Source organism: Thalassophryne amazonica, chromosome 3 (assembly GCF_902500255.1).
Source record: "Thalassophryne amazonica chromosome 3, fThaAma1.1, whole genome shotgun sequence".
NCBI classification, from domain to species: Eukaryota; Metazoa; Chordata; class Actinopteri; order Batrachoidiformes; family Batrachoididae; genus Thalassophryne; species Thalassophryne amazonica.
In genome coordinates this window covers 63,112,781-63,136,062 of record NC_047105.1, presented here as the reverse complement: position 1 = coordinate 63,136,062, position 23,282 = coordinate 63,112,781, and the positions used below count along the sequence as shown (strand labels likewise).

General features: G+C 42.8%; 1 protein-coding gene across 2 annotated transcripts in view; it reads right to left on the bottom strand.

Annotated features, from left to right (window-relative positions):
• Window positions 1-2,028: 2,028 nt before the first annotated feature.
• Window positions 2,029-23,282, bottom strand: part of cacna2d3 (calcium channel, voltage dependent, alpha2/delta subunit 3) — a 139,960-nt gene continuing 118,706 nt past the window's right edge. For both annotated transcript variants that reach the window (XM_034166510.1, XM_034166511.1), the window contains 6 exons: window positions 20,938-20,993; window positions 20,719-20,836; window positions 20,483-20,595; window positions 20,256-20,338; window positions 9,052-9,336; window positions 2,029-2,040 (listed from right to left, as the gene is read on the bottom strand). In XM_034166510.1, the coding sequence (XP_034022401.1) occupies window positions 9,244-9,336; window positions 20,256-20,338; window positions 20,483-20,595; window positions 20,719-20,836; window positions 20,938-20,993 (463 nt within the window). In that variant the 3' untranslated portion in view covers window positions 2,029-2,040; window positions 9,052-9,243. The remainder of the gene's footprint in view (window positions 2,041-9,051; window positions 9,337-20,255; window positions 20,339-20,482; window positions 20,596-20,718; window positions 20,837-20,937; window positions 20,994-23,282) is intronic.

The following is a 23,282-nucleotide window of genomic DNA, read 5'->3' as shown; positions in this document are numbered from 1 at the left end:
ACCTTCCCCTCCTGAGCCCTCTGAACCTAGCTTACCTCATGCCCTTTTCAATTATGTTGTTTTGTCACATGGTCGAGACCACGTGTCAAAAACAGGGGACGTCTGCTGACATTCAAAATGTTGGTTTACAAAAGGCTTTGTGGTCTGTGCAACTGATTTTTGCAAAAGGTGTTTAATCTGTGCACAAAACAATTCAGGCACCCCCCAAGGCCCTTTTCAACCCCTTATGATGGATTTCATTGAAATGACCCCTGCAGAAGGAAAGAAATACTGCCTTGTAATAGTGGACATGTTTTCCAAAAGGGTTGAGGCCTTTCCAACAAAACACGCATCAGCAAAAGCAGTGACGAAAGCTTTAATGACAGACATTGTCCCCAGATGGGGAGTGCCCCAAAAATTATCCTCTGAGAATGGCACATTAAACAAATTGGCAAAATGCACTGCTGAAACAAGCCTGAACTGGGTAAAATGTTTGTCTCTAGTAATGATGCAAATGAGATTTCACACACGACAGAGAAACAACTTGTCACCCTTTGAGATCCTGTTTGAGAGACCTCCTTGCACAGGGCTCCATACCAAGGTATAGACAGTGGAAGACACTGTGTTTGTTGATCACAATCTTGTGTCTTATTGCACCGTGGAAAATTCTACAGCTAGCCAGGCCCCTGTAGTCGGTGCGGACCAAGGTAGCTTAGCCGCCGTTAGTTACCCCCTGGCAGATCCTGAGCAGCCGGGAAAGCAGGCCGACTGGGTGACTGTGAGGAGGAAGCGTAGTCCTAAACAGAAGCCCCGTGTACACTGCCAACCCGTTCACATCTCTAACCATTTTTCCCCACTCGGCGACACACCCACCGAGGATCAAAGGCTGGTTATTGGCGACTCTGTTTTGAGAAATGTGAAGTTAGCGACACCAGCAACCATAGTCAATTGTCTTCCGGGGGCCAGAGCAGGCGACATTGAAGGAAATTTGAAACTGCTGGCTAAGGCTAAGCGTAAATTTGGTAAGATTGTAATTCACGTCGGCAGTAATGACACCCGGTTACGCCAATCGGAGGTCACTAAAATTAACATTAAATCGGTGTGTAACTTTGCAAAAACAATGTCGGACTCTGTAGTTTTCTCTGGGCCCCTCCCCAATCGGACCGGGAATGACATGTTTAGCCGCATGTTCTCCTTGAATTGCTGGCTGTCTGAGTGGTGTCCAAAAAATGAGGTGGGCTTCATAGATAATTGGCAAAGCTTCTAGGGAAAACCTGGTCTTGTTAGGAGAGACGGCATCCATCCCATTTTGGATGGAGCAGCTCTCATTTCTAGAAATCTGGCCAATTTTCTTAAATCCTCCAAACCGTGACTATCCAGGGTTGGGACCAGGAAGCAGAGTTGTAGTCTTACACACCTCTCTGCAGCTTCTCTCCCCCTGCCATCCCCTCATTACCCCATCCCGTAGAGACGGTGTCTGCTCCCAGACCACCAATAACCAGCAAAATCTATTTAAGCATAAAAATTCAAAAGAAAAATAATATAGCACCTTCAACTGCACCACAGACTAAAACAGTTAAATGTGGTCTATTAAACATTAGGTCTCTCTCTTCTAAGTCCCTGTTGGTAAATGATATAATAATTGATCAACATATTGATTTATTCTGCCTTACAGAAACCTGGTTACAGCAGGATGAATATGTTAGTTTAAATGAGTCAACACCCCCGAGTCACACTAACTGTCAGAATGCTCGTAGCACGGGCCGGGGCGGAGGATTAGCAGCAATCTTCCATTCCAGCTTATTAATTAATCAAAAACCCAGACAGAGCTTTAATTCATTTGAAAGCTTGACTCTTAGTCTTGTCCATCCAAATTGGAAGTCCCAAAAACCAGTTTTATTTGTTATTGTCTATCGTCCTCCTGGTCGTTACTGTGAGTTTCTCTGTGAATTTTCAGACCTTTTGTCTGACTTAGTGCTTAGCTCAGATAAGATAATTATAGTGGGCGATTTTAACATCCACACAGATGCTGAGAATGACAGCCGCAACACTGCATTTAATCTATTATTAGACTCTATTGGCTTTGCTCAAAAAGTAAATGAGTCCACCCACCACTTTAATCATATCTTAGATCTTGTTCTGACTTATGGTATGGAAATAGAAGACTTAACAGTATTCCCTGAAAACTCCCTTCTGTCTGATCATTTCTTAATAACATTTACATTTACTCTGATGGACTACCCAGCAGTGGGGAATAAGTTTCATTACACTAGAAGTCTTTCAGAAGCGCTGTAACTAGGTTTAAGGATATGATTCCTTCTTATGTTCTCTAATGCCATATACCAACACAGTGCAGAGTAGCTACCTAAACTCTGTAAGTGAGATAGAGTATCTCGTCAATAGTTTACATCCTCATTGAAGACAAATTTGGATGCTGTAGCTCCTCGAAAAAGAGAGCTTTAAATCAGAAGTGCCTGACTCTGTGGTATAACTCACAAACTCGTAGCTTAAAGCAGATACCCGTAAGTTGGAGAGGAAATGGTGTCTCACTAATTTAGAAGATCTTCACTTAGCCTGGAAAAAGAGTCTGTTGCTCTATAAAAAAGCCCTCCGTAAAGCTAGGACATCTTTCTACTCATCACTAATTGAAGAAAATAAGAACAACCCCAGGTTTCTTTTCAGCACTGTAGCTGACAAAGAGCTGACAAAGAGTCAGAGCTCTATTGAGCTGAGTATTCCATTAACTTTAACTAGTAATGACTTCATGACTTTCTTTGCTAACAAAATTTTAACTATTAGAGAAAAAATTACTCATAACCATCCCAAAGACGTATCGTTATCTTTGGCTGCTTTCAGTGATGCCGGTATTTGGTTAGACTCTTTCTCTCCGATTGTTCTGTCTGAGTTATTTTCATTAGTTACTTCATCCAAACCATCAACATGTTTATTAGACCCCATTCCTACCAGGCTGCTCAAGGAAGCCCTACCATTATTTAATGCTTCGATCTTAAATATGATCAATCTCTCTTTGTTAGTTGGCTATGTACCACAGGCTTTTAAGGTGGCAGTAATTAAACCATTACTTAAAAAGCCATCACTTGACCCAGCTATCTTAGCAAATTATAGGCCAATCTCCAACCTTCCTTTCTCTCAAAATTCTTGAAAGGGTAGTTGTAAACAGCTAACTGATCATCTGCAGAGGAATGGTCTATTTGAGAGTTTCAGTCAGGTTTTAGAATTCATCATAGTACAGAAACAGCATTAGTTAAGGTTACAAATGATCTTCTTATGGCCTCGGACAGTGGACTCATCTCTGTGCTTGTTCTGTTAGACCTCAGTGCTGCTTTTGATACTGTTGACCATAAAAATTTATTACAGAGATTAGAGCATGCCATAGGTATTAAAGGCACTGCGCTGCAGTGGTTTGAATCATATTTGTCTAATAAATTACAATTTGTTCATGTAAATGGGGAATCTTCTTCACAGACTAAAGTTAATTATGGAGTTCCACAAGGTTCTGTGCTAGGACCAATTTTATTCACTTTATACATGCTTCCCTTAGGCAGTATTATTAGACGGTATTGCTTAAATTTTCATTGTTACGCAGATGATACCCAGCTTTATCTATCCATGAAGCCAGAGGACACACACCAATTAGCTAACTGCAGGATTGTCTTACAGACATAAAGACATGGATGACCTCTAATTTCCTGCTTTTAACTCAGATAAAACTGAAGTTATTGTACTTGGCCCCACAAATCTTAGAAAACATGGTGTCTAACCAGATCCTTACTCTGGATGGCATTACCCTGACCTCTAGTAATACTGTGAGAATCTTGGAGTCATTTTGATCAGGATATGTCATTCCAAAGCGCATATTAAACAATATGTAGGACTGCTTTTTTGCATTTACGCAATATCTCTAAAATCAGAAAGGTCTTGTCTCAGAGTGATGCTGAAAAACTAATTCATGCATTTATTTCCTCTAGGCTGGACTATTGTAATTCATTATTATCAGGTTGTCCTAAAAGTTCCCTAAAAGCCTTCAGTTAATTCAAAATGCTGCAGCTAGAGTACTAACGGGGACTAGAAGGAGAGAGCATATCTCACCCATATTGGCCTCTCTTTATTGGCTTCCTGTTAATTCTAGAATAGAATTTAAAATTCTTCTTCTTACTTATACGGTTTTGAATAATCAGGTCCCATCTTATCTTAGGGACCTCATAGTACCATATCACCCCAATAGAGCGCTTCGCTCTCAGACTGCAGCTTACTTGTAGTTCCTAGGGTTGTAAGAGTAGAATGGGAGGCAGAGCCTTCAGCTTTCAGGCTCCTCTCCTGTGGAACCAGCTCCCAATTCAGATCAGGGAGGACAGACACCCTCTCTACTTTTAAGATTAGGCTTAAAACTTTCCTTTTTGCTAAAGTTTATAGTTAGGGCTGGATCAGGTGACCCTGAACCATCCCTTAGTTATGCTGCTATAGACGTAGACTGCTGGGGGGTTCCCATGATGCACTGTTTCTTTCTCTTTTTGCTCTGTATGCACCACTCTGCATTTAATCATTAGTGATCGATCTCTGCTCCCCTCCACAGCATGTCTTTTTCCTGGTTCTCTCCCTCAGCCCCAACCAGTCCCAGCAGAAGACTGCCCCTCCCTGAGCCTGGTTCTGCTGGAGGTTTCTTCCTGTTAAAAGGGAGTTTTTCCTTCCCACTGTAGCCAAGTGCTTGCTCACAGGGGGTCGTTTGACCGTTGGGGTTTACATAATTATTGTATGGCCTTGCCTTACAATATAAAGCGCCTTGGGGCAACTGTTTGTTATGATTTGGCGCTATATAAAAAATTGATTGATTGATTGATTAAGCTTTCACAAGCTCTTTCTGTGTGCAGTTCTCATGTGAAGGAAGCTTTCTCATTGTTGGCTGTACAACCACTCCATGACATCCGACCCAGATGACAAACCTGCTGACTCCTTATTTTGTATTGATGATGTTTTGTACTTTTGCATTCCTCCTATTCTACCATTTTTTGGTGGTCATCTAAAGGCCGACAAAAACAGTACATTTCTGTCAAACTTGTTTATGCTGCGTCATTTGAAACATGATGTTTTTACGAATGTTTCTTTTTGTGCATATGCTTGATGTTATTGGAATGTTTTGATTTCTTTCTTTTTAAGTGTGATTGTATTATTTTACAATTTTGACTTGTGTGTGATCATATATGATCAAGAGAGAGGAATATGTAATATCAAAATGATTCATTATTTGCCTTATAGATAGCCTCCCTAAAACATTTGTATCTAAACTCTAACTCTGTACTAAAATGCCCTTAGGTAACCTTAACCTAATGTGTTGTGGCAGCTGCAGCTACATTAATATCCGCATTGTCTCTGCCACACAATACTCCTTTTCCTACCTAGCAGAAACTGTGATGAGAACATTCTTCAGCTAGAGTTTTCATGGGAAAAGCTAAAAACAGTTTTAATTGCTGGTAAATGTATTCATGTGTATGCGACTGCTTGCTGTGCCCCCAACCTAGCTGGTGTACCATGAGCTGCCTTGCGCACACACTTTTTCAGATTTTGCTGTATGCATCCTGACCTTGTGTGTGTCAATTCAAAACGCCGAAATAAAAGTCTTGTTTTGACAATCTGTCAATTCCTTGACTCTATTTCCACAAACAGCCTCAGACAACTTGATCTAAAATCCTTTTTGCCTCCACAAGTGACTTTGACAATGGCCAAATTGTGATGTTGGTTGACTGGACCAGAGCATCTCCAAAGCTGCAACACTTGTGGGATGTTCTCAGACTTGCAGTAGGCAGCACCTGCTAGAAGTGGTCCAAAGAAGGAAAACCCATGAACAGACAACAGGGTCGTGGATGGCCAAGGGTCACTGATGCCTGTGAGGAGTGAGGACTGCCTCATGTGGTCCAATTCAACAAAAGGATCCACTTCTAACTTCTTGGTGCCATTTGACACTATCAATAAAGGGACCCTACTGGCAACCACCCAGGGGTTGCTGCCACTCGCCTCTCAAAAGTGACCACCAATTTGCTACAACCAGGTGAAACTTGACCTTCTCCAGCCATTGGGGTCCTCACCACTGAGCCACCTGTATGCTGGATCATGCACAGAGAAAAGCACCACATGCCCAAAATGTTGAATCTGATGTTCCGTTATTTTCAGTAAAATACATCTAATAAGGTTTACCTCCTAAAAATTGTCCAAAAATCTGTTTTGGCTTCATATGCAATGTATCTTCTCTGGCTCTGTGTTACAACCACTTTTATTGTTCAACTGAAGTGTAAAGAAGAGGTTCATTAACGTGGGTAGCCAACGAAAGCACTTTATCAGCAGCTTGTTTCCAGAAGGGCCCGTGGCAGGTGTCTCTCATTCTTCCCCAGCACATCTGTTCAAGGTGCCAGTTGTGAGCTTGGCTGTAATCAGGAAGCAAACCTGGATCGCTGGAATCCCAGTCCAACATGCAAACCGTTACACCACCACCACCACCTCCCTAATGTGAGATTCTTTTGGCTGTTCCAGTGTTGCTTAGCCTTTGCAGAACAACACGTGGATCCAGTTTGGATCTGCGTGTTTATTTGGCATGTTTTACACCAGGTCCCTTTCTTGACACAGCTCCAGATGCACAGGAGGATTTGGGGATGGGTGAACTTTGAGTGACGAGTGCTGCCGCTGCGCCAACCTGTTTATAAACCTTATCTGTCCTCAGTACATTTCGCTGTGGCCGCTTAGTTGGTAATCTCTTTGTCCATGATTAATGTGCAGGGCTGTGAAAACTCCGCGGATCCGCGGGATTCCGCAGATTTCATCATGGGGAGGAGGGTGGGGTGTTAGTGATGTACTCTTTAATCGTGAACATTACTGAGTTTTTAAAATGCTTATCACAAAGCGATATCTTTTTTTACGACATCGTGTAAGTTTTATAAGTCCACGGACACTGATCTGTGTGTTACAGATACAAATCAGTTTCCTCGGATCCGCGGAGTTTCGTGGAGGAAAAATGCCACTCAAGGCGTAGCTGTTACGGCAGTTGTCGTAAAGCAGGACTGGTTGGTTGCTGCGGCGATGCTGTGTGGATCCTGTGCGATGCCACAGCTAATCTTAGCACGTGGAGATCCCAAACTTTTAGAGCTTTCAAGTTTTTAAAAGACGATTTGTGCAGCATGTCTGTGTCATGGACTGACGTCGCACAGAGAGAAGATTGTGAGAAAGACTTTAAAAAGTCTTATAAGGACAAGAATCCGTGGAATCGTCGCTGGCTTCATCAACACACCTGGAAGATAAAAGAAACGGGAAAAGTGAACTGTGCCCTCTCAGGAAAACACGGTAAGAATTTTTCTCTACCTGGAAAATAAACATTCTGCTGTTGAAAACAGGATTTTAGACAAGATTATGTGACTTTTTTCACTAATCTAGACTTTCATTGTAAAAAAGACATTGTGGCTTTGAATGGATTTAGGCTGCGTGAATTTACACAAGAATATAAGTGACTTTTTACTATAAGGTATGTTATTGATATTTTACCCTGATTTTCCAAATATTCTACAAGCTTTAGCTGTGGGTTTTGAAATGCTGTAACAGTCTTTTCAGTCTTCATAAATTTCATGTAGTTGAATTGTTCTGAGTTTGGTTTACAATTAAAAGGAAAATCATTCCAGGTCCTACTTCCATGTCATATTCTGTTATTTCAACATCATCGACAGGTCAAATAAAAGGTTGAATGCAGGATCATTTAAATATCCACTAATTTTGAGATTTGTTCTTCCAGGAGATGCTGAAAAAGTATCATTAGGGAGCTGTACCCCCCCTCCCCCCAGACCCCCTGCAAATTTTCCTCGGATTTCACAATTTTCATTTCACAGCCCTGAATGTGTGTTGTAGGGTTTTTGTTTAGTTATGTTGCAGTTGGCAAGTCTGTACTCACCATCCAAGTTTATATCTGAACCCTTTTTTGTTAATGGTCAAGAGACTATCAACTTCAATCAATCAATCAACTTTTTTTTTTTATATAGCGCCAAATCACAACAAACAGTTGCCCCAAGGCGCTTTATATTGTAAGGCAAGGCCATACAATAATTATGAAAAACCCCAACGGTCAAAACGACCCCCTGTGAGCAAGCACTTGGCAACAGTGGGAAGGAAAAACTCCCTCTTAACAGGAAGAAACCTCCAGCAGAACCAGGCTCAGGGAGGGGCAGTCTTCTGCTGAGACTGGTTGGGGCTGAGGGAAAGAACCAGGAAAAAGACATGCTGTGGAGGGGGGCAGAGATCGATCACTAATGATTAAATGCGGAGTGATGCATACAGAGCAAAAAGAGAAAGAAACAGTGCATCATGGGAACTATGCATTGATGGTATGTGAGCGTCATTGCCGTGAAGCTGTATGATGACAATTGGTACCAACAGGATGTGCTGCTGTGATCCAAGTAGACTCTGATTATTATTGTTCATTTTAGCCTTGTAATCTTTGATAAAAATAACACAAATTTACAAAATGAAAATAGTCCTTTATTTTTATTCATGGACTTGATAGAACATATATTTGGGTCAAGATGTGTGTGGGACAAGATTTCAATATTCTTTATAACTTGCTGTTTAAACTTCAACATGCATCTTCAGCTCGTCTAAAGTTTTTTGTATTAACACAACAAAATGTCAAAACAAATGCAAAATTCACATCTTTTTTTAGTTGACACATCTGTGTACTCTTGACATAATAAACTGAGCTCCAGTTAAAACTGTATTCAATGAAGTAAAGCAATTCATTGAAAGAACCACCGATATTATTTTCAAAGTACATTTGTGATTCTGTAATTTTTTTAAATAAATATTTTCCATCATTTTTCCTTCACACATATGTTAATACAAGTCTTTTAACATACAAGCTGTTTTTTTTGTTTATTTCATTAAATCATTTTTGTTTACTGTCAACATGTTTTTGTTTTCCTTCTTTCGTTTCAACATACATTCAAAGCAAAATGTTAAATTATGAGTGACGTGATAATGCTCTGCAGCTGAGCAGAGGCTTTTGTTGTACCATATATGTTTCACTGTATTTTTTTTTTCTGCATTAATGACATGGGTCTTAGTGCTAAAATGGAGTTTTGCCTGTTGCAGAGTTTCAGAGGTTGAAGCAGCTTATTTTTGGACTGGCTGTGGTTTCTATGTCAGTAAGTGTCTTGGCTGTTTGTCCACGTTGATCTCTGGTTTGGTTCTGTCTCTGCTTGGGTGCAGAGCTTTGGGTCACCTGCTGATGGTCGCTGCTATCAGAGGAAGCAGAGCTGCCGTTAGCGGACTGCAGAGACGTGTCGCTGATCCACACTCCATGGCATTTTCCTGTAGATCATGATGATTATGATTTGTGGGAAGCTGCTGGTGTGACTTTAAAATCTAATACAGCTAAAAATGCAATCTAAGTACAAGATGGGCCTAAAATACCCTATTTCACAAATTAAAATATATTTTTAAAATGAGTTCATGTCTCTGGGTCTTCAGGATACATCTGGGCAGACCTTAACCCCTTTGGCACCAAATCCAACCCCTCCCCCCCCTTTTTTTTTTTTTGCAAAATGAGGCAGTTAACACACTTATTAATAACAAACCCCTTGGCGCTATGTGATACATATACATGAGTCTGTATTTCCCAGGGGTGTAATCTCAGAAGTCTGGGATTCCAAGTAGACACAATGCAGTGCGCACAGCAGAAGCAGTCGCAGAATACTGGGTCTAAAATATATCATTTTTTCCCGTTATTTTGCAGAGGCAATTCTAGAAAAACACCCCCTTTTTCTATTTTCACAGACCAGTAAAATCCAAATTAAAAGCACTGAAAATCAGAATGTGGATGTGTAGTAATTGTGGCGTCCACTGACATGACTGGGGCGTCATGAGGTCACTGGACGGAGGTGTTTGGCCATGCTCATACTTTTGCAAGAGCCTGAAGATTCAAGTCTTTGGTTCCTGGTGCTTATTGTCACACTCTGTGGTTGTGAGTCTATGATGTTAACCAGATGACTAAATAGTTTTGGTACTAGGTCGTTTTGGACGACCTTTGTTTACTCCTCACTATAAAGCCAAATAAGTTGGGGTTAGGCTACCAATATGAAGAATGGGTTTCAATTCCTGGTCATTATACCCATCTGTGTCCTTGGAAAAGACACTTCAGCTGCATCGTCTCAGTTGTAAATGAGTACCGGCCTTGGCTGGGGATGGACTGGCATCCCATCAATACAGTACTATGGGACAAGCACCGGCACCAGTTAGACACAATGGGCCTCATGTATCAATGTTGCGTACAGCGATATTTGAGCGTATATGGGGTGTACGCCAAAACGGCTGCACTACTTGGCATTTATCAATGTGGTCGTTGGCGTACGCTGCACTGAAAATATACACCAGGTCGAGAGGTGGCATAAATTATACACCAAAATGAACCAGCACTGGAATCCACATAAAAATGAAGATGATCAACATGATAAACAGTGCCATTATACAAATCAATGCATATGTTACATAAATAACACTTTCCTGATTATACTACATAATAATCAATACAAATCCCGCTTTGCGGGATTGTTATGGAGCACGATCCGTGGCTACAGCGCTGACTGCAAAGACTCTCCAGACTTCGAGCCTGGAGCCAGAGCAGCGCTGAGCTTAACTTCATGTGGTGTGATCGTTTTAGACTATGAAATTGATAATAACAACTGTAGTTTCATCATTCCCTTAATTCGCCCGTGCTGCAGTCAGGTTTTGTTGTCTCCATTCGGTTGTCACAATAAAATAAATACAGAAATACATTTAAAAAATAAAGAAATCTGACAGATTAGGCGTGTCTTATTAATTGAGCGAGCAAATATCCACATGTCAAGAATTATTGACGTGAAAAGAGAATACAGTGGTCCCTCGCTATAACACCGTTCACCTGTCGTGGCCTCGGAGTCTCGCGGAGTATTTAGTCCAATTTTGCATGCCTTTTTTTTTTTACAGTGTTCTGTGTTCTGCGTATCTGTTTATAAGAATCTTGTCGCCCAGAAGAAAAAAGAGCGCCAACTACTCATAACTGTGTTTGTCACATGGAAACAAACACCTGCAGCCAGGTGTGAGTGGAAAAAGGCGCGGCGTCAGGACGCAGAGGCCCGATCTGTGACATATTGGTCAGTCACTATTAATAATTTCTTATGTGTCCGACCTCGTTCGTTGATCATTAAAATTAATTTGTTAGTTCTAAATGCCATCATAATTATTTATAGGAAATCTTTCTATTTTTATTTCTCAAACAAATGTTTGGGCCTGAAAACAGTTTGGTATTATTTTCCTACTAAGGTTTGAACTTTGAGAGTGTTTACACGTGAGAGAAAAGTGAGAAAATGTTCATGCCTGATTGAGAAAGTGTATAAACTGTGTAGTAAGAGGTTTTACAGCTTTGAAACGTCTATAATAATTGTAAAAAATAACGCTGCCTAACGTTGCGGTTTTGCGTATTTCGGGCTATTTTTTAGAACGTAACTGCAGCGATTAATGAGGGACCACTGTAACACTTTATTGATTATATACTACAAAACAATTGATACGATGGCCGCTTTTGACGTTCTATTGGCACGCGTCGTGATTGGTGGAGTTCTTTTTCATTGCCGTCTTCCTGGCTTCCATGTCGTAAAATGAGGGTGTGTCTGAAGCGGAGTCTGAATATTTATGGGTGTGTTTATTATAATTATGGTCGTTTCCACCCGCCGCATTTATCAAGATCATGTCAGGCGTATGCCAGAAATGGGCAGGTGCGCACTGCTTGATACATGTCACGGCGACTTTGGTGTATTTCAAGTTTATGCCGTAAATTTACGCCACAAGTGCGCAACATTGATACATGAGGCCCAATGTCTATGCAGGTCTTACATCTTCTTGGCATTTACAGGACATGGGCGTGAGGATGACAACTTGTTCAATTGTGCACCAACAATGACCCTTGCATTGCGCTGTGCACTGCTTTTCAGTGGGTGAAAAACTGGGCCCAGTATGGTGCATCCAGAAAGTATTCACAGCGCATCACTTCTTCCACATTTTGTTATGTTACAGCCTTATTACAAAATGGCTAAAATAATTTTTTTCCCTCAAATTTCTACTCACAACACCTTATAATGACATGAAAAAGTTTTTTTTTTTTTTTCAAAAACCTAAGAAATCATAAGTACATAACATAAGTATTCACACCCTTTGCTCAATACTTTGTTGATGCACCTTTGGCAGCAATTACAGCCTCAAGTCTTTTTGAATATTATGCCACAAGTTTGGCGCACCTGTCTTTGGGCAGTTTTGTCCATTCCTCTTTGCAGCACCTCTCAAAATCCTTCAGGTTGGATGGGGAGCGTCGGTGCACAGCCATTTTCAGATCTCTCCAGAGATGTTCAATTGGATTCAGGTCTGGGCTACTCAAGGACATTCACAGAGTTGTCCTGAAGCCTTTGATATCTTACCTGTGTGCTTAGGCTCATTATCCTGGTGAAAGATGACCCGTTGCCCCAGTCTGAGGTCAAGAGGGCTCTGAAGCAGGTTTTCATCCTAGATGTCTCTGTGCATTGCTGCATTCGTCTTTCCCTCAATCCTGACGAGTCTCACAGTTATTGCTGCTGAAAAACATCCCCACAGCATGATGCTGCCACCACCATGGCAGCATGGATGGTGCCTGGTTTCCTCCAAACATGACACCTGGTATTCATACCAGAGAGTTCAATCTTTGTCTCATCAGATCAGAGAATTTTGTTGAGTCCTTCTTGTGCCTTTTGGCAAACTCCACGTGGGCTGTCATGTGCCTTTTACTAAGGAGTGGCTTCCATCTGGCCACTCTACCATACAAGCCTGATTGTTGGATTGCTGCAGAGATGTTTGTCCGTCTGGAAGGTTCTACTCTCTCCACAGAGGAATGCTGAAGCTCTGATAGATGACCATCGGGTTCTTGGTCACCTCCCTGATTTAGGTCCTTCTCACACCATCGCTCAGTTTACGAGGTCTGTCCATAAAGTATAGGTCCTTTTTATTTTTTTCAAAAACTATATGGATTTCATTCATATTTTTTTACGTCAGACATGCTTGAACCCTCGTGCGCATGCGTGAGTTTTTCCACACCTGTCGGTGACGTCATTCACCTGTGAGCACTCCTTGTGGGAGGAGTCGTCCAGCCCCTCGTCGGAATTCCTTTGTCTGAGAAGTTGCTGAGAGACTGGCGCTTTGTTTGATCAAAATTTTTTCTAAACCTGTGAGACACATCGAAGTGGACATGGTTCGAAAAATTAAGCTGGTTTTCGGTAAAAATTTTAACAGCTGATGAGAGATTTTGAGGTGATACTGTCGCTTTAAGGACTTCCCATGGTGCGAGACGTCGCGCAACGCTCTCAGGCGCCGTCGTCAGCCTGTTTCAAGCTGGAAACCTCCACATTTCAGGCTCTATTGATCCAGGACGTCGTGAGAGAACAGAGAAGTTTCAGAAGAAGTCGGTTTCAGCATTTTATCCGGATATTCCACTGTTAAAGGAGATTTTTTTAATGAAAGACGTGCGGGCGGATTGCAGCGTCGGCTCGCAGCCGCTGCTACGCTCCGCCACAGGAAAAACACCTCTGTTGGAAGCCTTAAGGACAAGTTGGAACATGTCCAGCTGTTAAACAATTTCTCATATACTCACTCCACTGAAAGCCATCAAAAGCCGCCTGGATTTTACAAATGGTTATCAACACGGAGGTGTTTTTCCTGTGCCGCCGCACCGCGCCGGCTGCGTCCCGACGCGCGGACCCGGCCGCACGTCTTTCATTAAAAAAATCTCCTTTAACAGTGGAATATCCAGATAAAATGCTGAAACCGACTTCTTCTGAAACTTCTCTGTTCTCTCACGACGTCCTGGATCAATAGAGCCTGAAATGTGGAGGTTTTCAGCTTGAAACAGGCTGACGATGGCGCCTGAGAGCGTTGCGCGACGTCTCGCACCGTGGGAAGTCCTTAAAGCGACAGTATCACCTCAAAATCTCTCATCAGCTGTTAAAATTTTTACCGAAAACCAGCTTAATTTTTCGAACCATGTCCACTTCGATGTGTCTCACAGGTTTAGAAAAAATTTTGATCAAACAAAGCGCCAGTCTCTCCGCAACTTCTCAGACAAAGGAATTCCGACAAGGGGCTGGACGACTCCTCCCACAAGGAGTGCTCACAGGTGAATGACGTCACCGACAGGCGTGGAAAAACTCACGCATGCGCACGAGGGTTCAAGCATGTCTGACGTAAAAACATATGAATGAAATCCATATAGTTTTTGAAAAAAATAAAAAGGACCTATACTTTATGGACAGCCCTCGTAGATGGGCAGCCAGCTCTTGGAAGAGTCCTGGTGGATCTGAACCTCTTCCATTTACAGAAGATGGTGGCCACTTTGCTCATTGGGACCTTCAAAGCAGCAGAAATGTTTCTGTACCCTTCCACAGATTTGTGCCTCGAGACAATCTTGTCTTGGTGGTCTACATACAATTCCTTTGACTTGTAGAGAAGCTTGAATCTTCGACTAGACTGGGTTGCTTGACGCGAGGACATTTCGCTTCAAATCGCAGAAGCTTCCTCAGCTAAAATTCTTGCTCTGGTAGTCTGACGTCTGTCTTGACTAGGAAGCTTCTGCAATTTGAAGCTTCTTCTCTACAAGAGTCAAGTCCTCGCGTCAAGCAATCCAGTCCAGTCGAAGATTCAAGCTTCTCTACTATGGAAACCACCTGGACAACTGAGAGCCTTCACAGAAACATTCCTTTGACTTCATGCTTGGTTTGTGCTCTGACATGCACTGACAACTGTGGGAATATGTGTGTGTCTTTCCAAATCATGTCCAATCAACTGAATTTACCCCAGGTGGGCTCCAATTACGCTGCAGAAACATCTCAAGACTGATCAGTGGAAACAGGATGCACCTGAACTCAATTTTGAGCTTCATGTCAAAGACTGTGAATACTTAATTCTAATCAAATTACATTTGTTGATTGGTTAATCGTGTGAGATTTCAGACCATAAACTATCACGTTGACGGCGACAAAATATTCTACCGTTTCACATTTAATGTATTACTCCGCGCCCTGACTGCGCTGCTACGCAGATGTCAATAATGGCACTTTTCAGCTGAGAGCGAGAGAAACTAGTGCAGCGGCAACAATGCCGAAATGGGTGAATTTAATCTCCAAAAGTATTTATGTGGATTCTGATACAGAATTATTGTCTGTGAGGCTGCCAGCCCTGCTCCTCCGGAAAACGGCAAACTGGATCTGATCAAGTGGTCTCTGAACGCAATTGACACTATTTTTTCTACAAGACACTCGGGAGCGGAGGACCCGACCTGTCCTGCCGGGACACATGTGGCGGGTTACATGATGGACAGCTGGCAGAGGTGGCAAGTCATGTGCCTGTACACGTTGTCTGTGGAGGACGTTGAAGATGTTTACTTATTTGGAGCTGTGGTGACAGGGTGTCTGCTGTGTGGAGCGGCCATAGCACTGGTTTACCGGAAAATTAAGAAGGTGGAGGCGGTATTAATTGGCCCGTCCAGGCTGCCCCACATGATTGATTTGATTGGAAGGGCAGTTGGCGGGTGTTAACCACACGTTGGAATCCATCTCAGGGAGAATGGCTGCACTGGAAAACCGCTTTGATCGTCAGTAATGACCACATCTCCTCTCCTCTATTCAGATGTATTTGGGAGCCACTCTGAAGTTTCAGACGGTGGAATCTTTCAGGCGTCTGTTAATCTGGATATCTATTTGGTTTCCAAACACCAGCTGCCCTTCAAGGCCGCTGGGATAAAATCATCCCCCTGAGGAACACTCCTGATGCCTCGCTCCTCGTCTCCCCCGCCTCTTTGTCTTCTCCCTCCTCCCAGTCCTGAGATGTTGACTGTGGGACCTTGAGACTCTGGTGGAGTGAATCAGGACTGGGATCCCCCCCAGGATGGACAGATAAAGCCTGTCGATGGTGTCAAGGGCGGCCTTCCGGGCTGTCTGGCTGAACACTGGACACATTCAAGTCTCGGCTGTCTTCTGTTGTCTGCTGTGATTTGTTTACTGTTTTTCTGTGCTATGGGTTTTTTTTTCTCCAGTGCTGCTGCGTGAGTTCAACACAGCAGCAATGGAGGTTTTTCTTTTCCCAATTCTTCCCTTGTGTGTGCTTTTATATGTGTTCATGTACCAGGCCGGCTTATGTGTGTTGTGTGTGTTATGTGTGTGTTGTTGTTTGTTTGTCATGAGGCCGGTCAAGGTTTGCTCAGCCCTGCTCGTGACCTAGGGCAGGGATGTACATCTGGAGCTGGTCCCAGGGCGCCAAAAAGGCGACCTCTGCTCCTAACTGACAATTAGGATGGGTAAAATGCAGTAAACACATTTCATTGTGCAGGGAACATGTTCTTATGTGCATATGACAATAAACTCCTTTTGAATCCTTGAATCCTTATTGTTAATTGTTTGTTAACTTTTACATCAGCCTGTCAGGGACTACAGATGTGAAAAAGGAAATCACTTCACACATCCCTTGGCGACAGGTGCGTAAGAGAGGGCACATGGTCTGCTGAACAAGAAAACAAAAAAACTCTCACACATTGCCTCACTTGCAACACAAAGGTGAATTTAATCAAGCAACGATTCGGCATATTGAGGCAGGTCGCTTGATGTGTGTGTGTGTGTGTATATATATATATATATATATATATATATATATATATGTGTGTGTATGTGTGTGTGTACAGTATATTGAGCTGTCTTATACGAGGTCTGTTAGAAAAGTATCCAACCTTATTAGTTTTTTCAAAAACCATATGGATTTAAATCACGTGTGATTGCGTCAGACAAGCTTGAACCCTCGTGCGCATGCGTGAGTTTTTTCATGCCTGTCGGTTGCGTCATTCGCCTGTGAGCAGGCTTTGAGTGAGGTGTGGTCCACCCCTCTTGTCTATTTTTTATTGCGAATAAATGTCTGAATGATTTGGAGCTTTGCTGCATCAATTTTTTTCCAGAAACTGTGAGAGACCTCCAGGTGGACACCGTTCGAAAAATTAATATGGCTTTCAGGGATGATTTTATGGGGATTAAACAAATTATGGGGTGTTACTGCCCTTTTAAGGAGGGCCCACAACTGCTGAGAACGCGGCGCGCTCCAAGCCCCCATTGACAGGCTGACACCCCACTGGAACAACCAGATCATTTCCAACGTGAAAGCTTTGTTGATCCGGGACCTCGTCTGACTTTCACAAAAAGGCAGAAGATGTGGACATCAGCACTTTATCGACACATTCCACCATTACAGGAGTTTTTTTCATGGAAAGAAAAGCGGAGGGACGCACCACAGAGCCGTTCATTACGCGGCACAAAACCACCTCGGTGTTGGTCTCACAGGACGGCTTAAAGGTGGATTTCAGACGGATTCCGGTTGCTTTCCAGTCGTGTGAATATCCGATTGTGATTGTGCATGAGCTGGACATGCCAGAACATGTCCTGTGAGGCTTCATCACGGCGTTGCTTTGCGCCGAGCGGCTGCACCGCGACGCGCGGAACTCCTCCACACGTCTGTCTTAATGTGCCGGAAAAGTGCTGATGTCCACGTCTTTTCACAATTCCTGTGCTAGTCAGATGACATACCGGATCAAGACAGCGTCCAGTTTAAAAATGAACGGCACATTTCACTGTTACAGGAGTTTTTGTCATGGAAAGAGAAGCTGCTCCACCGCGCGTCGCGGTGCAGCCGCTCGGCGCAAAGCAATGCCGTGATGAAGCCTTCCAGGACATGTTGGGGCAGGTCCAGCTCATGCACAATCACAATCGGATAATCACACGACTGAAAAGCAACCAACAGCCGTCTGAAATCCACCTTTAAGCCGTCCTGTGAGATCAACACCGAGGTGGTTTTGTGCCGCGTCATGAGCGGCACGGTGGCGCGTCCCTCCGCTTCTTTTTCCATGAAAAAAACTCCTGTAACAGTGGAATGTGCCGATAAAGTGCTGATGTCCACATCTTCTGCCTTTTTGTGAAAGTCAGATGAGGTCCCGGATCAACAAAGCTTTCATGTTGGAAATGATCTGGTTGTTCCAGCGGGGTGTCAGCCTGTCGATGGGAGCTGGGAGCGCACCGCGCTCTCAGCAGTTGTGGGCCATCCTTAAAGGGGCAGTAACACCCCGTAATCTGTTTAATCCCCATAAAATCGTCCCTGAAAGCCATATTAATTTTTTGAACGGTGTCCACCTGGAGGTCTCTCACAGTTTCTGGAAAAAAATTGATGCAGCAAAGCTCCAAATCGTTCAGACATTTATTCGCAATAAAAAATAGACGAGAGGGGTGGACCACACCTCACTCCAAGCCTGCTCACAGGCGAATGATGCAACCGACAGGCATGAAAAAACTCACGCATGCACACGAGGGTTCAAGCTTGTCTGCCGCAATCACACGTGATTCAAATCCATATGGTTTTTGAAAAAAATAATAAGGTCAGATACTTTTCTAACAGACCTCGTGTATCCATGTCTTTTATGTATATAATACTTTTCAATTAATACGAGGTCTGTTAGAAAAGTATCCGACCTTTTTATTTTTTGCAAAAACCTTATGGATTTGAATCATGTGCACTTGCATCAGCCAAGCTTGAACCTTCGTGCGCATGCGTGAGTTTTTTCATGCCTGTCGGTTGTGTCATTCACCTGTGAGCAGGCTTTGAGTGAGCACTGGTCCTCCTCCCTCGTCGGATTTTCATTGTGAGGAAATTGTCTGAACGGCTGGAGCAGCGCTGCATCAAATTTTTCCAGAAACTGTGAGAGACAGCCATTTGGACACCATTCAGAAAATTCAGATGGCTTTTATGGGCATCACACAGATTAAGGAGTGGTACAGCCGGTTTAAAGATGGCGCACAATGGCGGAGGGTGCGCCGCGCTCCGAGCGGCGATCGACAGGCTGAAATGACCAGATCATTTCCAAACTGAAGGCTGTGTTGATCCGGGACGTCGTCTGACTACCAGAGAAATGGCAGAAAAGGTGGACATCAGCACTTTTCCAGCACATTCCACTGTTAAAGGAGATTTTGTCATGAAAACAGGAGTGGAGGAATTCGCCACGGAGCCGCTAATGGCGCTGAACGAAAGCACCTCCGTGTTGGTCTCACAGGACATGTGACATGCCCAGATCTTCGACAATTTCTTGGATACTCACTCGACTGAAAAGCCACCCAAAGCCGTCTGAATCTTCCGAATGGTGCAAGAGCTGGGCATCTCCTGTGAGACTTCCAACACGGAGGTGCTTTTTGTTCTGCGCCATTACGCGGCTCCGTCCTGGCGTGCAAATTCCGCTGCACGTCTTTCATTAAAAATCTCCTGTAACAGTGTAATGTGCCGAAAAAGTGCTATGTCCACCTCTCTTGCCATTTCTCTGGTAGTCAGATGATGTCCCGGATCAACACAGCGTTCACTTTGGAAATGATCTGGTCATTTCAGCCTGTCGATGGCCACTCGAAGCGTGGCGCGCCCTCAGCCGCTGTGGGCCGTCTTTAATTCGGTTGTAATGCTCCTTAATCTGTGTGATGCCCATAAGATCTTCACTGAAAGCCATCTGAATTTTCTGAATGGTTTCCACCTGGCTGTCTCTCACAGTTTCTGAAAAAATTTTGATGCAGCAAAGCGGCAGTCACTCGGCCATTTTCCTGAAAATAAAAATCCGCCGAGGGGGCTGGACCAGTCCTCCCACAAAGTGTGCTCACAGGCGAATGACGCAACCAACAGGCATGAAAAAACTCACGCATGCGCACGAAGATTCAAGCTTGGCTGATGCAATCACACGTGATTCAAATCCATATGGTTTTTGCAAAAAATAAAAAGGTCAGATACTTTTCTAACAGACCTCGTATGTACTGTCCCTTTAAAGAAATAAATAAGAAATAAGAAATTACCTAAGGACATGTGATTTTTTTAGTTTTTTGTTTTATTTTAATAAATTTGCAAAAATCTAAAAAAAAAAAAAACTTTGCACACTGTCATTATGGGGTATTGTATGCAGAATTTTGAGGGAAAAAATGAATTTAATCCATTTTGGAATAAAGCTGTAACATACCAAAATGTGGAAGAAGGGAAGCGCTGTGAATACTTTCTGGATGCACTGTACTTCTGCTTCAATGTCTCCTGTCTGTTCCTGTGTGGTCTGCTTTAAATCTCAGGATTACACATACAGAAACACTTAACACACATGCAGACAAGAGCAAAGATTTGCACACCTCAGGGTGGAAAGGATGACATGATTCAGGCTTCTTCCTGTCCTTCTGAAACTTCAGCCTGTCACATTTTAGTGACTCGTTGTGTTCAAAGGTGTTAAGGGTGATATTAAAAGAACCTGTGACCTGTTTAGATTTATGTGAAGCTGAAGACAGTTTATCCTCAAAAGCTTTCACTCAGAAAGGTACTGAACACGTGCACAATTCTGAGTTCCAACTAGAAAGGATATACATGATCTCAATGGGATCCATGGTTACAGCTGGAGCGTTGCTGCAGTCACACCTATTGTCCACGACCACCATGAAGAGGTTACTGCTGGGAATCTGCTGTATGACAAACGATCTGCAGCACAAGCACAGAGATATTTCATACAGTCGTGTCTGATCAAACAGCTGACTGGTCTGCATGAAAAGGGATGATGCATTCATGAAACAATTCATTTAGTGGGATGATCTAGTAGCCTACTGGACACAGCTGCCACAGTCAATGTTGCCAGTTGTTTCTTTTATGGTGCGCTCAGAGACAAAGGCGGGGTATTCTGTGTCACATGGTACCATCGTTGTTTTACCTCGAGGTCGTTGGGCTAAATGTATGACAAAGTTTCAGAAAACCACAGGTTAAGCAGAATGTACTTTCCGAAGACTGCTCTCACATTCTCTCACGTTTGCTCTAAACTTCAGGTACCTTTTGCAGAAAGATCGACATTCCACCAGCTGTACAGGTTAAACTCCAGAAGAAAACTGAAAAAAAAAAATCAACAAACAAACATCACATTTAAATTAACAGTCCTTCTTCATGATGATCCAGCTAAGATGTAAGCAATATTAATATTATAGGATTTGTGGTTTCACGTTTAAATGGAAAAAAACTAGAAGAATGTTTTTTTTTAAATTGTCTTCTTTGTCAGGGTAGTTAAACTGATAAGATAATACATACTATGTAAATATCTTTATGAAGGCATATAAATCCTACAGGAATGCATTAATTAACAGTAACTGTCACATTCATAGCTGGTGGGAGGAAGGTCCACTGTTCAGGACATCTTTTCAAGGCATTATTTTTTTTCATGATAAAATGCTATAGTAGAGAAGCTTGGATCTTCGACTGGACTGGGTTGCTTGACGCAAGGACATTTCTCTTCAAATCACAGAAGCTTCCTCAGCTAAAATTCTTACTCTGGAAGTCTGACTTCTGTCTTGACTCTTGTAGAGAAGAATAAAACAGAAGCCAACAAAAGATGGAGTTTTAAACCTAACCAGACCCCTCCTACTGAGAGGCAGACTGCTATAGGCTAGTGACTAAACAATAGCTCTAATTAGCAACTATTGTGCTCTAGTTAGCACACCTAATGACAGGGCAGCTGTCCCTCTAATGATGGGATGGATGCCTTTCTGATGGCTCCCTTGATGACGTGAATGACATTACCATGAACAAAAGACTGAAACTGCTTTGATCTGAGTACCCCATTGTAAACAGGGGATAAAGTGTGTCTCAGACCCCCTCCGCGGTTAAGGCTGGGTTTCAAACATTTCACAAAGAATGCCTCCTTGACCCCTCTCTCAAACCATTTCTTTTCTCTGGCTAATATTTTAACTTCCTTGTCCTCAAACGTGTGGTTAGTGTCTTTAAGGTGGAGATGAACCGCAGACTGAGGTCCACTGGCGCCCTCTCTGCGGTGCTCGTATAGCCTTTTGTGTAAAGGTTGCTTCGTTTCACCTATGTAGTGTTCGTTACAGTTTTCCTGACATCTGATAGAATACACTACATTGCTCTGTTTGTAACTAGGGATCATGTCCTTAGGGTGAACTAATTTCTGTCTCAAGGTGTTAACCGGTTTAAAGTAAACTGGGATTTTATGCTGTCTGAAGATCCTCTGTACTTTTTCCCCTACTCCTGCTAAATAAGGGAGAGACACTCCTCTTCTTCTTGTCTACGTCTCCTGTCTATCTGGTCTCTTTGTTCTCTGGGACTTCTGCACTTTGTCCAGGGACCATCGTGGGTACCCACATACTGTGAGGGCTTTCCGGACACGTTGTTGTTCTTTAATCCTTCCCTTTGCAGTTGTGGGCACCTGTAGGGCTCTGTGTTGAAGCGTCCTGATCACCCCGAGCTTGTGTTCAAGGGGGTGGTTTGAGCCAAAGAGCAGATATTGGTCAGTGTGAGTTGGTTTTCTGTAAACCTCTGTCTGGAGCTGCCTGTTCTCTCCAATCGTAACATCACAGTCCAAGAAGGCTAAATGGTTGTTTCTGGCATCCTCACGTGTGAACTTGATATTGGCGTCCACCGAGTTGATGTGTTCTGTAAAGTCCTCAACTTGCTGTTGCTTGATTTTAACCCATGTGTCATCAAACAAAAGTTTAAAACTCCAGCTTTTGTTGGCTTCTGTTTTATTCTTCTCTACAAGAGTCAGACAGAAGTCAGACTTCCAGAGCAAGAATTTTAGCTGAGGAAGCTTCTACGATTTGAAGCGAAACGTCCTCGTGTCAAGCAACCCAGTCCAGTTGAAGATTCAAGCTTCTCTACTATGGAAACCACCTGGACAACTGAGAGCCTACACAGAAACATGATAAAATGCTATTGACTCAAATAAGATAACACAAACTGTTTTCCTGACAAATTCTACATATCTTTTGCCGTAATCTGCACCTGGGGTAATAAATATCAGATAGGTGATCCCTGTTTTTATTAATATCAAATATGGGAATGTACATTGGTGAGAATAACAACTAATAAGAAGTGCATTTATCATACTGTTTTATTCCCCAAATTTTTGAATCTCAGTTAAGAGTTTTTAATACTTCAAACAATATTGGTAAGTTGTAAACATATACATATACAATTTCTATCCATTTGGATTATATAGGGCAGCACAGTAACTTAGTGGTTAGCATTGTTGCCTCACAGCAAGAAGGTCATGAGATTGATTCTCACCTGTACCCTTTCTGTGTGGAGTTTGTATGTTCTCCCCATGTTTGCATGGGTTCCCTCCCACATCTAAAGTCATGCAGGTTAGGTGGACTGGACACTTT